The following is a 15,528-nucleotide window of genomic DNA, read 5'->3' on the forward strand; positions in this document are numbered from 1 at the left end:
TATGTATCCCCTACTAACTTTTTTAATAAAATGAGTCCAAATTCACAAGTTTTGTACAATGCCAAGTCTGGACATATAATCCACATGTTAGTACATATTTTGAGCGATGTACTTTGGATACATTTTCTCACATAAAATACGTGTTGTGTTTTTGTTTTGTTTTTTACATGAAATTGAGTCTTTGCTGTATTGAATTTTTTTCAAGACCCTTCTTAAAAAAAACATTTTTATTCACTGGCTTTTAACCCAGCATGAGACTTTAAACTGTTTTTAACTTTTTTAACTGTTTTTAACTTTTTAACTGCTTTTTATCTAAAAAATTGTTCTTAGGGTAATTTGTATTTGCTTTTTCAATGTGTGTTTTACTTCTGTTTTAAATGTTATTCTCTAGTCTGTCCTTTGCCTCTATTTCTTTGTGGTGTAAAGCCCTTTATTCTTCAACTGTGCATTCTTTTTAAAGGGCTTTATACTGTAAATAAAGTTAGTATGGTATAGCAGTGGTTCTCAAATGGGGGTACGCGTACCCCTGGGGGTACTTGAAGGTATGCCAGGGGGTACGTGAGATTTTTTGAAAATATTCTAAAAATAGCAACAATTCAAAAATCCTTTATAAATATATTTATTGAATAATAGTTCAACAAAATATTAATGTATGTTCATAAACTGATAAAAGAAATGCAATAATGCAATATTCAGTGTTGACAGCTAGATTTTTTGTGGACACGTTCCACAAATATTGATGTTAAAGATTTCATTTTTTGTGAAGAAATGTTTAGAATTAAGTTACAATCGGTTACAATCCCCAAAGAGGGCACTTTAAGTTGATGATTACTTCTATGTGTAGAAATCTTTATTTATAATTGAATCACTTGTTTATTTTTCAACAAGTTTTTAGTTTTTTTTGTATCTTTTTTTCCAAATAGTTCAAGAAAGACCACAAAAAATGAGCAATATTTTGCACTGTTATACAATTTAATAAATCAGAAACTGGTGACATAGTGCTGTATTTTACTTCTTTATCTATTTTTTTTTTAACCAAAAATGCTTTGCTCTGATTAGGGGGTACTTGAATCAAAAAATAATTTCACAGGGGGTACATCACTGAAAAAAGGTTGAGAACCACTGTGGTATGGTGAATTGCAGGATGTTATTAATGTCATGGGCAGAAAATAGCATGGACAACACATAATATACGGATGATCAAACGCATTTATTCGGCTAGGAATGTCACATGTTACACCAACAACATGTTTGACAATCAAAGCATGATCGTAATAATCCACATTTTGCATCATTGACATTGCCAATAACACAGAAGTGCTGCCGCTGTCTGAACAAAACACAGAGCTCGGCTGCCGTGCGCGCTCCCACGGCAGCAGGGGACACAAAACGTTTGAGGGATACAGAACTTTGCAAGACACCGGTACACTGTACAATCCTACAACTTTGAACTATACACTACTTTGTCTACAGTGTGGGAAAATGCTTTCGGACCCATGCAAATTCATACCATATATGGATAATTCAAAGATGTCCCCAATGGAAAAAAACAAGGGGCAAATTCCAAGGTTTTATTTCAAATACACAAAAGTTTGTGTTGCATAATAGGATCCCTTCAAGTCCACAAATGCATCATTAAATACCCACTTATACCCATCTGTATAATTGCAAGTGCACATAAATAAGCAAGACTAACCTGTAATGGGGGTGAGCACCCAGGGGATCTTACACTGCTTCTCATCATCCTCGTACCCTCCTGCTGTCCTCGCAAGGCCTCCGCCTCCTCCTCCGTGGAGAGAATGGTCCCCGCTGGGACTGAATCCCTCCAGGCTACTCACACTGCCGGCTGTGTGATCCTGCACACACAAACACATGCACCGTTAAACTCTCATTGTGAGCTTCAGGGAAAAGCCTGAAAGCATTGGGAAGCGTCTGCTCCGCCAGACAGTGAAATGAAAGCAGTGTAAACTGTACGGTTAAAAGGTAAAGTGCATCGGTGACCTCCAGCTCGTCCTGCTTCCTTAGGTCAATGTCACAGTTGGCGGGCAGTCCCAGCTTAGCGGCCAGCCTGTCGAAGGGAGATGAGTCTTCCTGCATCTCCTCTGGAACCTCATTGCGAACTCTCCTGGCCGCTCCTTCGGCAGCCTGCTTGAGACCTGTCGGGAATCACACGCAACAAAAATTCACCCATTCAGAAGGACTCTCAAGCCACAGCAACAAGACTTGACCTTAGGCAAGTGAGCAACAAAGAGCACTCTGTCACTAAAGCATAAAGTGAAGACAAGAAGAAATACGTTGTGTGTCCACTCACCTGTCAGCAGCTTGCAAAGTCCCTTGGAAAGCTCCGATCCGTCTTCGCGAAGAACCACACCCGTCAGCCCGACCGACTGGATGACAGCGGGGAGAGTACCTGGGGGGGCGGAGGCTTGACTACCTTCACCTACGAGGCAAAAGCAACAAACTAATTATTTAATAATCAATACATTGCTACGTGTGTTTCATGATATAGACATACAAAATCCAAAACCAGTGTGGTTGGCATGTCGTAAATAAAAACAGAATACAATCATTTGCAAATCCTTTTCAACTTATATTCAATTGGATAGATTGCAAAGACAAGATATTTAATGTTCAGACTGAGAAACTTATTTTTTTGTGTGCAAACAATCATTAACTTAGAATTTAATGGCAGCAACACATTGAAAAAAATATATATTTACCACTGTGTTACATGGCCTTTCCTTTTAACAACACTCAGAACAAGTTACGGAACTGAGGAGACACATTTTTGAAGTGGAATTCTTTCCCATTCTTGCTTGATGTACAGCTTAAGTTGTTCAACAGTCTGGGGTCCACATTGTGGCATTTTAGGCTTCATAATGCGCCACACATTTTCATTAGGAGACAGGTCTGGACTACAGGCAGGCCAGTCTAGTACCCGCACTCTTTTACTATGAAGTCACGCTGTTGTAACACGTAGCCTGGCATTGTCTTGCTGCATAAGCAGGGGCGTCCATGATAACGTTGCTTGGATGGCAGCATATGTTGCTCCAAAACCTGAATGTACCTTTCAGCATTAATGGTGACTTCACAGATGTGTAAGTTACCCATGACTTGGGCACTAATACACACCCATACCATCACAGATGCTGGCTTTTGAACTTTGCGCATATAACGATCCAGATGGTTCTTTTCCTCTTTGTTCCGGAGGACACGATGTCCACAGTTTCCGAAAACTATTTGAAATGTGGACTCATCAGACCACAGGACACTTTTTCACTTTGCATCAGTCCATCTTTAATGAGCTCGAACCCAACTAAGCTGGCGGCATTTCTGGGAGTTGTTGATAAATGGTTTTTGGCTTTGAGTTTTAACTTGCACTTACAGATGTAGCAACTAACTATAGTTACTGACAGTGGTTTTCTGAATCGTTCCTGAGCCCATGTGGTGATCTCCTTTACATACCGATGTCGCTTTTTGATGCAGTACCGCCTCAGGGATCAAAGGTCTTTAATATCATCGCTTACGTGCAGTGATTTCTCCAGATTCTCTGAACCTTTTGATGATATTACGGACTGTAGATGGTGAAATCCTTAAATTCCTTGCAATAGCTCATTGGGAAATGTTCTTAAACTGTTGGACAATTTGCTCACGCATTTGTTCACAAAGTGGTGACCCCATCCTTGTTTGTGAATGACTGAGCATTTCATGAAAGCTGCTTTTATACCCAATCACGGCACCCACCTGTTCCCAATTCGCCTGTTCACCTGTGGGATGTTCCAAATAAGTGTTTGATGAGCATTCCTCTACTTTCTCAGTCTTTTTTGCCACTTGTGCCAGCTTTTTGGAAAACATGTTGCAGGCACTCAATTCCAAATGAGCTTATTATTTGCAAAAAATAAAGTTTTCCAGTTCGAACTTATTGAATTGACTATAGTTTGAAAAGGATATGAAAATTATTGTATGCTTTTTTTATTTCCGATTTACACAATGTGACAACTTCACCGGTTATGGGTTTGGTAAATATCAATTTTGTGGACGATAAATCTTTTAATACTATTGTTACATCGTTTTAATGCATGTTGATGATGCATTTTAGTTGTGCCTCGCAAATTTGACAGCGAAAAGTAAAGGAACGCGTCCTCAGCGCAATGTAGCGTCCTCGCTAGCGGGTAATGTCCCTCCAAAGCACAAAGCCGCGTCTAAGTTAGCAATACTTCACAGTGGCAGATAAACTACATTTCCTACAATCACTGGAGGACGAGGAATCGCTAAACGTGCTACACTACAGACCGTAGGAGGATGTATATGGCTAAGCTAGAGCTCCTGAAAGTTAACAGAAATTGACGGATCGATACAAATATTGACAGTAACGATACTAAGTATACCTGTAGTGTCAGTATATGGTCAATGCCGCAATGCTGTTTCTATTAGCAAAATAATGTTTTTGTGTGTGTTTTTTGTTATCGTTTACAAACTTAAGAAATAAGTCCCTGGACTCAGGAGAGCTTTAATCTAGTGATTTAAATTAGAGCCAGTAGTAGGATCTGATTGATATTGTTACACCCCCATCCTGTGTTTTTGTCTTGACTATAATTGCGATCAAAATAGCATTTTTAACCTTTTTTTGCCAACATTGTTGTTGTTTTTCAATGACAGAATAAAAACAAAAGCACAAACATGTATAAAACACACCTTAAAATACACAAAAAACATTACACACTCGGGAAGTCACTCAATCATTTCTACTGCAGAGGGTTCGAGCCTAGATGTCCCCATCGGGCCCCAACATAATCAACACATTCTTTAGACACATACAAAAAATAAGGGGTCCCAGACCCGGTGGGAAAGACTTAATTGTTATTTTATACTATATGTATTTTTTTTCCAATGGAAGGGTTGTGAATAGTTTGGACAGCCATCACAAGCATCCTGGTCGCTTGATATTTTCCATGCTTTACTCTCTTGGCCAAGAAAATACCCAAGTATTTTGAACCATTAATCCATCTTTTTCCGCTTATCCGAGGTCGGGTCGCGGGGGCAGCAGCCTAAGCAGGGAAGCCCAGACTCCCCTCTGCCCAGCCACTTCTTCCAGCTCTTCCCAGGGGATCCCGAGGCGTTCCCAGGCCAGCCGGGAGACATAGCCTTCCCAAGGTGTCCTGGGTCTTCCCTGTGGCCTCCCACCGGTTGGACGTGCCCTAAACACCTCCATAGGGAGGCGTTTTGGTGGCATCCTGACCAGATGCCCGACCCACCTCATCTGGATCCTCTTGATGTGGAGGAGTGGTGGAGTATTTTGAACCTTTCTAAGCATTTTTAAGCAGCCTTTGATTAAATGGTTCTATTATAACACCAGACAGCGAAAATTGATACATATAGTTATCGGACGATGCTGCAATATATATATCCGGCAATATTGTGTGATCAACTAATGACTTTGCTGCTCACATTTCTGTAACCTTCAGAATTCTATCTTGGCATATCCAGTATGTCTTAATGTTTAAAATGTCAGTTGTGGCATCTCCTCACCTGTGATCTTGTCACATTTTGAGCGCTCCTGCGACGCCTTCAAATATGTCAGTGTCCGCTCTGCCATTTTCTGCTGCATTCTCCTCTTCCTCAACAGGCTTTTCATCTCGCCTAATCTTCCTCCTTCCTCCCGCCTTACTTCAATCTCAGCGTTCCTCTTGCTGGTCAACACTAGTTCCATCAGCTGCTGCATCTGAGGGACCAAACCGTGACACCCTTAAATAAAGATGACTCTGTGACAAATTAGACGATGTCCAAACGAACATGTGTACCTTCTCTGTGTTGCTGCGGACCACGTCTTGCACCTCTGGCCTCACCTCCTCAGACTCCATGTGGCTACAGTGCACCTCCACCATCTTCCTGGCATGGCTGACGGACAGCTGGTAGTTGCCAGGGCTGTGCAGGTATGACTGCAGGTATCCATCCAAGTTGAGCTGGTGGTGTTTGGGAACAGGAAACGGCGTTTTCCTCTTGTCCTCTTTTTCATCGTACTCAGCCATGGAGTGTGGTTGCACCTGCAGCGCACAGATGGAGGGGTCGGATAAAACAACTGCACATCATCTCTATTCAGTGTTTTGGCGCACCTTGCCCTCTTTTAGGCCAATTAAGTACTCCTGAGCCTGCAGCTCCACGCCTGTAGAGAGCTCCACAGGAGGATTGGCGCGGTTCTTGATGAGGGCGTGATGCAGGGCCGGCAAGAAGTGCTTCAGACCTGGCATTATCTTGCTACCAGATGAACCCGGGCCATCCCAAGAAATGCCACGGCTTGGTGCTAAAAGCAATGGATATATTGTTATTATTTTAAAGAATAAAATTAAGATTTAATTAAAACGATATGGTGTAACACTACATAAATCATTTACTCGTGGTGGGCCTCACATATATATTTAGACCGGCGCAAACTGATTTGGCGCTATCTGCTAGCGCAGGGGTCGGCAACCCGCGGCTCTTTGATCACTCTGATGTGGCTAAACTGCATACTTGCCGACCCCCCCACATTTTTCCGGGAGGTTTCCGCATTTCAGTGCCTCTAGGTTTCCGGATTTCAGTGCCCCTCCCAGATATCTAAGATTCTCAAATTTTCACCCGGACAACAATTTTGAGGGCGTGCCGCGATGGCCATGCCTTAAACGTCCTCTAGAACTTAACGTCTTCTAAAATAAACAAGAATGACGAACACATATCGGGAGAACATCCCCACTGTAACACAACATAAACACAACAGAACAAATACCCAGAATCCCATGTATCCCTAACTCTTCCGGGCTACATTATACAACCCCGCTACCACCAAACCCCCCCGCCACCCACCCAGCCAACTCAACCGAAGCACGGAGGGGGGGGGGTTTGGTGGTAGCGGGGGTGTATAATGTAGCCCGGTTATATATAGGGGCGGTTTAGCTCGGTTGGTAGAGTGGCCGTGCTAGCAACTTGAGGGTTGCAGGTTCGATTCCCGCTTCTGTCAACCTAGTCACTGCCGTTGTGTCCTTGGGCAAGACACTTTACCCACCTGCTTCCAGTGCCACCCACACTGGTTTGAATGTAACTTAGATATTGGGTTTCACTATGTAAAGCGCTTTGAGTCACTTGAGAAAAAGCGCTATAAAAATATAATTCACTTCACTTAATATATATATATATATATATATATATATATATATATATATATATATATATATATATATATATATATATATATATACACACACACACACACACATACATACATACATACATACATATATATATATATATATATATATATATATATATATACTGTATATATAATAGCAGTGTGTATATTGTGCATATTAAATTTTGTTATTAAGGTTTATGTTACTACATTATATATATACTTGCAGTGTGTATGAAACGTTGATGGAGGATTTTGAAGTTGTTTTAGAGGGCTTTTCAAGGCTACAACGGTGACACCCTTTAGTCGCATCTTCCAGGCGTTTTTTGTCATCTTTAAAATCCTTTTTAAAAAAAAAGACACGTACGTTGTAGTCTCTCATGATTGTGAACGATAAGCAAAATTCCAAAAAATTGCAGTTCCCTCTTAAGACTACAGTTTTTAGTCATTGATTTAAATTATATGTGTTGCCCTTGTTTATGTTAATATTGAGCTTATATGCATTAAGATGCAAACATTGAGTTTATTTCATTTGATGACAGAATAACAATAATATTGTCTTTGTGTATTTCAGATACATAAAAAGACAATAGAAAATCTTCAAACTTTACGAAAGCCCAGCGTAAAATATCCCCACTTACCCCTCCGTGTTGTTGCGCTCACCCTCCTCTTTCTTTTTGAAGCCTAAATATTCCCACACCCTTTTCTTGCACATTTCTATGACATTACCTTACCTTGTGGAGGCAACTTGTACACCATATAAAGCGGCTTCGCCTCCCTACACATAGTCATAGACACTAAAGGACAAGAGGATTAACTCTGTTTTATCCCCTCTAAGGAACAAACCCAACCAGGTGCTAAAACCGATGCACTGAGTGAACTCTCTTTCTGCCTGTTCGAAGGCAAGAGAGGCCAAAAAACACGGACCCCATCGAGGCCAGCAAAACGATTGTGGTCATTTTTATCGATCCTTATCATCCCAAGCATATAGGAAACCGCCACCCATTGTATGCACACAGGAATGATGAAACTGAGTTATGTGGAAAACGGAAGAATCACATCCCTGAACACAAATTAAGAGAAACTCAGGCTCATTTCCCTATTTTTGTTTTTATGCTCTCATGGCAAATTATGTAAATTAGACTGAGGTCATCATTCAGTCAGCAGGACTGGCTACTGAGTCAATTAACCAACTAAATGAAGAATGTACACACCCTGGTTTAGATATTCTATCAACTGCTGGTATAATGATAGTTATTTGTGCAAGTTTGTCAATTTACCGGCTTTGGCCACGTCTCTGCTTTCAGGAAAGACAAACAAGGCCTGGAGACACCGCTTCCATCCATCTTCTCTCTCTGAACACAAAAGTAAAAAAAACAAAAAAACATGCTTTATTTCAATTCACTGTTGGCCTCTTTATGATTAAACAGTAGGCCCATTTCCTACCAGAGGGCGAGGCCATCTGGACACTGGACAGCAGAAAGAGAAAGCCTCTTTCAGTCAGAGGGGTCACAAAAACCTGTTTGGACAGCAGAGACACCAATGACAACATTTCACTTCCTTATTTTGCATATGTACACACACGCAATGCATCTGGAAAGTATTGACACAGCGCTTCGCTTTTTTCCGCATTTTGTCATTTCCAAAGTGGAATAAGACTGTGACTTCTCCTCAAAATTCCACACATAATACCCCATAATGGCAATGTAGACCTGTAATCGCAATCAAAAGTTTGAGAGACTTGTAAAGAACATAATGTCATGGCTGTCTTGAGTTACCAATAATTTCTTCAACTCTTATTTTTTTGTGATACAGTTATTTGAGCACATACTTGGTCACAAAAACACATAAATAAAGTTGTTTTTTTTAATGAATTTATTATGGGTCTACTTAAAATCTCAGCAAATCTGCTGGGTCAAAAGTATACATACAGCAATGTTAATATTTGCGTACATGTCCCTTGGCAAGATTCACTGCAATAAGACGCTTTTGATAGCCATCCATGAGCTTCTGCTTGAATTTTTGACCACTCCTCTTGACAAAATTGGCAAAGTTCAGCTAAATTTGTTGGATTTCAGACATGGACTTGTTTCTTCAGCATTGTCCACAGGTTTAAATCAGGACTTTGGGAAGGCCATTCTAAAACCTTCATTCTAGCCCGATTTAGCCATTCCTTTACCACTTTTGACGTGTGTTTGGGGTCATTGTCCTGTGGGAACCCCCTACTGCGCCCAAGACCAAACCTCTCGGCTGATGATTTTAGGTTTTCCTGAAGAATTTTGAGGTAATCCTCCTTTTTAATTGTCCCGTTTAAAGCACCAGTTCCATTGGCAGCAAAACAGGCCAAGAGAATAATCCTACCACCACCATGCTTGATGGTAGGGATGGTGTTCCTGGGATTAAAGTCCTCACCTTTTCTCCTCCAAACATATTGCTGGGTATTGTGGCCAATCAGCTCATTTTTTGTTTAATCAGATCACAGAACTTTCCTCCAGAAGGTCTTATCTTTGTCCATGTGATGTCAGATGAAACAAAAATGGAGCTGTTTGGCCACAATACCCAGCAATCCATTTGGAGGAGAAAAGGTGAGGCCTTTAATCCCAGGAACACCAACCTACCGTCAAGCATGGAGGTGGTAGTATTATGCTCTGTGCCCGTTTTGCTGCCAATGGAACTGGTGTTTTAAATGGCACAATGAAAAAGGAGGATTACCTCCAAATTCTTCAGGACCACCTAAAATCATCAGCCCGGAGGTTGGGTCTTGGGCGTAGTTTGTTGTTCCAACAGGACAATGACCCCAAACACACATCAAAAGTGATAAAGGTGTTGGCCTGGCGATGAGCGAAAAATGGTTTCCTCCAAACATGGCGCTTGGCATTCACACCAAAGAGTTTAATCTGTGTCTTATCAGACCAGAAAATGTTGTTTCTTATGGTCTGAGAGTCTTTCAGGTGCATTTTGGCAAACTGTTTATGAATAAACGGCTTCCATCTAGCCACTCTCCCATACAGGCCTGATTGGTGGATTGCTGCAGAGATTGTTTTCCTTCTGGAAGGTTTTCCTCGCTCCACAGAGGAATGCTGTAGCTCTGACAGAGTGACCATCTGGTTTATACTTACCTCCCCGACTAGGGTCCTCCCTCCCTGATTGCTCAGGCTGGACGACAAACCAGCTCTAGGAAGAGTTCTGGTGGTTCCAAATGTCTTCCATTTACGGATGATGGAGGCCACTGTGCTCATTGGGACCTTCAGGGCAGCAGATATTTTTCTGAACCCTTCCCAAGATTTGTGCCTCCAGACAATCCTATCTCAGACAATTCCTTCTAATCCATTCTAGGTTTGTGCTCAAATGTGGGACCTTTATATAAACAGGTGTGTGCCTTTCCAAAACATGTCCAACCAACTACATTTGGACTCCAATTCAACTGTAGGAACATCTCAAGGATGATCAGTTGAAGCAGGATGCATCTGATTCCCCTTTTGAGCTTCATGGCAAAGGCTGCGAAAACTTATGTACATGTGATTTCTTAGTTTTTATATTTGTGATAAATTTGCAAACATTAAAAAAAAAAAATCTCATTGACATTATGCGGTATTGTGTGTGGAATTTTTCGGACAATAATAAATTGATTCCATTTTGTAATAAGGCTGTAACATACCAAAATGTGGAAAAAGCGAAGGTCTGAATACAGACACAAACACAAACACCCACCAGTCTTTTGACTTCAATCTCCTGCAGCAGTGTGGCTATGCTGCTTGTCGAGCGACTTCTGTCAACCACCTCCAGTAGGCTGCAGTGATGGCCGTGACTCACAACTACACGCACACACACAAACACACACACAACGGGTCAGTAAAGATTCAACTTGTGCTGCACTATTTGGTTGCACACGGCTTCACCTTCTTTGCTGCTGCTGTAGAGGCTCCGTGAGAACAGCTGCACTGGCAGGAGCTTGGTCACCTTGTCCAGCCTCATCAAGAAACCCATTTCCAACCTGTCAGGTCTGGAGGAAACAGTCAGCTCGCATTTATTTATGTGCATTAATAACAGTGGAGGAAGAAGTTTAAGTTAGGGCCCGAACAGAGTGAAAGACCCTCAGAGTGAAATTGCCATTTTTTCTTCAATGTATTGAGACACCTTTTGAGGCTCTCATTATGCACGAAAAGTCCCCATATTTTGCAGGCTTGTCAGGTATGGGGAAACATTTTTTATTTTGGGGGTCCCAAAAATTGGCTCTCTACCTTTAAAATTTGAAAAAATTACCCCCTCCTACCAGTTTCGACATGAAAACAACAGGAGACGCCTATCATGACGGGACTCACATTAAAGTCTCAGGAACCCATACCTAAAAAACGAACAGGAAGTCGGCCATCTTGGTTTGGGTCTTCCATTTTTGACAAAAAAAAGTGGTCGTATTTTAACAAACTCCTGCTAGAGACTTTGACCAAATGAGTTGTGGTTAAAATGACAGATACCACACATTAAAGTGATGATAAATTGAGAACACATTTTGGTATGGCGCCAAACAATGCTCTGATGATTCGCACGAAACATCAGTACCTCAGTTCCACAAACTCTGATCTTGAGCTTATTTAGTAGATCCAATAATGATGACACCTTAAAGTGCTCGATGGGTCAGTACCTGTTCCTACCTACTTGTAGAGGGTGGAGGCTGGCGGCGAAAACTGCCCTACGCCATCACTAATCTTTCATTTCTGCACTTTAGGTGATCAGAGACGGCTACTAAACTGATGGGTGATGATATATTGCAAAAAATGTTTTGCAAATGACAGGATGTAGGCGTGGCATGGCGCCAAACTTTATAACTCTGTTTCACAAGTTCAGATTTTGATTCTGGGCACTTCAGAGCAGAGCAAGGGCCCTGTTGAAATTGCTGTTTTTTCTTTTATACACTTGGATGCCTTTTTTAGGCTCTTAACATGTTTAGAAAGTCCCTATAATTTACAGGCGCGTCAGGTATTGCAAACTTTTTTAAATTGAGGAGGCCCTGAAATGAATGGTGGTGGGTTTTGGGGCATGGGGAAGGACATGACTGCAAGTGTCATGCATGCTGGCCAACTAGCGAGGGCCCTTTGAACGCTGCTCGCAGCTTCAATTATAACAGTGTTGCCTTTTCTTTACAATTCCACATACAAAAATTGTTATTGCCTTATGTTCTAGCAAAGAGCTGAAGGTGGGCTCACACTTGTTTTGTTTCGTTAAAATAAAAACACTCCAGTGCATTTGGTCAAGTAAGAACGCTATCATTTAAATCCTGATGCACACCAAACAAAGTGGGCAGGGACCGCTTCAGAAATGGGGTCTCAGTCCGCTTGCAGACTAACTGGTGCAGTTTGGCCATCAAGTCCTTGCTTTAGGACGGTGTTCTTTACTGCGCAGCTTTCGGAACCATGGCAAAAATACAAATGCGAACGCTTAGCCAACTGTAAACGCACACCTGAGTTCCTTTTCGCAACTTGAACGGTTCATACAGTCGAAAACAACAAATTTTTTCCATGGTAAAGGCTAAATGGCGCCAAGTACCCATTGAGAACAAAGCTAGCTTGACCACCCCGCATATTTAATGGGGCGGGACATCAGTAAAATCCAAGCAATAGATTACACTTAAGGAGCTGATTAAAACACATTGATGATTTTTTTGTGTTTGCTGGTGTTTTTTCATATTCATAACATATCTCCTTTGTAAAAAATAATTCTTACAACTTGCATTTTCTTGCATATTCTTTTTCTTATTTGAAGTTAATGCAGCAGCCTCTCCCCCCAAAAAAGTGTTTTCCCTTGTAGATGCACTCCTGCTTCTAAAGTGGCCATAAAAAGTCAATCAATCAATCAATCAATCAATCAATGTTTACTTATATAGCCCTAAATCACTAGTGTCTCAAAGGGCTGCAAAAACCACAACACAAACCACTACGACATCCTCGGTAGGCCCACATAAGGGCAAGGAAAACTCACACCCAGTGGGACGTCTGTGACAATGATGACTATGAGAACCATGGAGAGGAGGAAAGTAATGGATGTCGAGCGGGTCTAACATGATACTGTGAAAGTTCAATCCATAATGGATCCAACACAGTCGCGAGAGTCCAGTCCAAAGCGGATCCAACACAGTAACTGCTGCATGTTTGAAAACAATACAACACGTCAGGTAGGAGCATGACAACGTGGATGTGCAGTAAATGATCGAGTGTCTCCATGGTGTACACGCAAAAATGTAATTTAAATGAGGCGGTCTGCACCCATTTTCAATTGCACACACAGTCTTAGTAGATCACATGCAACACACCCTCTAATAGTACACACAATTTTATAGTTTGCACACGCTGTTTAGCACCTACTTTTTGGATCTTAGTAGATCAGGCAAAAAGTCTGCATAGTCCACTATAAAGTACGTCCGATCGAAGCGTGTTCCAAAACAGAGTGGGATGGATACTCACAGTCTGTGGGGGAGGAAGGGCAGTGAGGAGGAGCGAAGGGAGATCTGTAAGACGGTCTCGTCACTGTGCACCAGGTCGCCGCTCCACACAGTGAAGTGAGCGCCCTCTGAGGGACAAGACAACGTTGGGTCAAAGAATTGTTTGTAAAGGTGTGACGATACACAATATTTGGGTTCACAAGAACGAGACAAGATTTTAGCATGAATTTTAAACAGGGACTCCATGACGAGGCGGTAGACTTGATTGGCAGTTGTTGTGTGAAGGGTGGGGGGATTGAGGCCCGGAATTCCTAAAAGTGCCCCTGCTTTTAAGAAAACTACTATAATAGATACAAGATAGATAGATAGATAGAGAGAGATAGAGAGATACATAGATGGATAGATAGATCTTTATTGTCATTGCACAAGCACAACAAAACTTTGTTTTCAGTACAAACCTGTTCAAGATTAGACAAACAAACAGTGTACAGGTTTACAGAACAGGAACGCTGATGGGTCGCCACAAAGTGCCCCGTAAAAGATGGGGAAAGATGAGTAAAAAAATACAATCTAGACTGGGCTCCTAAGTTACATGGATAACCTTTGTCTGGCCTTTTTATTACACTATTTCATAAAAAATTACATGACGTCACATTCACACTTTGCGTCAACCTCTGGGACCCCATTACCACAGGTGAATTGCTGTCACTGTGTTTTACCATAATAACAAATTATATTATTTATGATTAAGTATCATCATTGAAACATTGTCATTAGGGCTGCGAATCTTTGGTGTCCCACGATTCGATTCAATATCGATTCTTGGGGTCACAATTCGATTCAAAATTGGATTTTTTTTTTAATTCAACACAATTCTCGATTCAAAAACAATTTTTTCCCGATTTAAAAGGATTCTCTATTCATTCAATACATAGATTTCAGCAGGATCTACCCCAGTCTGCTGACATGCAAGCAGAGTAGAAGTTTTTGTAAAACGCTTTTGTAATTGTAAAGGACAATGTTTTATCAACTGATTGCAATAATGTAAATTTGTTTTAACTATTAAACGAACCAAAAATATGACTTATTTTATCTTTGTGAAAACATTGGACACAGTGTGTTGTCAAGCTTATGAGATGCCATGCAAGTGTAAGCCACTGTGACACTATTGTTTTTTTGGTTTTTTTTTATAAATGTCTAATGATAATTTTTAATCACTGCTATGCTGAAATTATAACTAATATTGATACTGTTGTTGATAGTATTCATTTTTGTTTCACTACTTTTGGTTTGTTCTGTGTGGTGTTTGTGTCTCCTCTCAATTGCTCTGTTTATTGCAGTTCTGAGTGTTGCTGCGTCAGGTTTGGTTTTGGAATTGGATTGCATTGTTATCGTATTGCTGTGTATTGTTTTGTTGGATTGATTAAAAAAAATTTAAAAATTTAAAAAATCTACTTTTTTAAACATGAGAATCGATTCTGAATCGCACAACGTGAGAATCGCGATTCAAATTCGAATCGATTTTTTCCCACACCCCAAATTATCATGTTTTAATCACATGAACGGCCAACACTAATGACTGCTCACCTTTACTCGCCTCTGCCGGTCGACTGTTCTGCCTGCAACAAACACAAATGTATTAGTACTGCACTTTGTGACTTAACAAATACACTCTGGCAACCACGTTTACATCTCATGCATGTCATGTTTGGCTTAGTTGTTAGAACAGATGTTCTTTCTAATGGTAATCTCACATTTTTTCAGCATTTGAGATTCTTTACTGCCCGCAAGCTGCCTTCTCTGCTGAAGGCGGTACATGCCGTATGAAGTATACTAATAAAAAAACAGAATGACTCAGACAAGGCTTGAGAGAATGCAATTGGGTCAGCTTGTGCCAAAATTAGGCGCTTTGGAATCAGCTTGACTTGTC

At 41.0% G+C, this 15,528-nt stretch overlaps 1 protein-coding gene across 1 annotated transcript in view; it reads right to left on the reverse strand.

Moving 5' to 3' along the window:
- tasora (transcription activation suppressor a) overlaps positions 1-15,528 on the reverse strand; it is a 50,806-nt gene that overhangs the window by 16,978 nt on the left and 18,300 nt on the right. Inside the window, exons 8-19 of the mRNA XM_061891616.1 lie at positions 15,186-15,217; positions 13,621-13,726; positions 11,062-11,165; positions 10,874-10,977; positions 8,609-8,681; positions 8,443-8,517; positions 6,114-6,301; positions 5,802-6,044; positions 5,530-5,722; positions 2,312-2,440; positions 2,002-2,156; positions 1,697-1,856 (exon numbers count right to left, since the gene is read on the reverse strand). Coding sequence (XP_061747600.1) covers positions 1,697-1,856; positions 2,002-2,156; positions 2,312-2,440; positions 5,530-5,722; positions 5,802-6,044; positions 6,114-6,301; positions 8,443-8,517; positions 8,609-8,681; positions 10,874-10,977; positions 11,062-11,165; positions 13,621-13,726; positions 15,186-15,217 — 1,562 coding nt within the window. The remainder of the gene's footprint in view (positions 1-1,696; positions 1,857-2,001; positions 2,157-2,311; positions 2,441-5,529; positions 5,723-5,801; positions 6,045-6,113; positions 6,302-8,442; positions 8,518-8,608; positions 8,682-10,873; positions 10,978-11,061; positions 11,166-13,620; positions 13,727-15,185; positions 15,218-15,528) is intronic.

This window comes from Nerophis ophidion, linkage group LG02 (assembly GCF_033978795.1).
Source record: "Nerophis ophidion isolate RoL-2023_Sa linkage group LG02, RoL_Noph_v1.0, whole genome shotgun sequence".
Classification (NCBI taxonomy): Eukaryota; Metazoa; Chordata; class Actinopteri; order Syngnathiformes; family Syngnathidae; genus Nerophis; species Nerophis ophidion.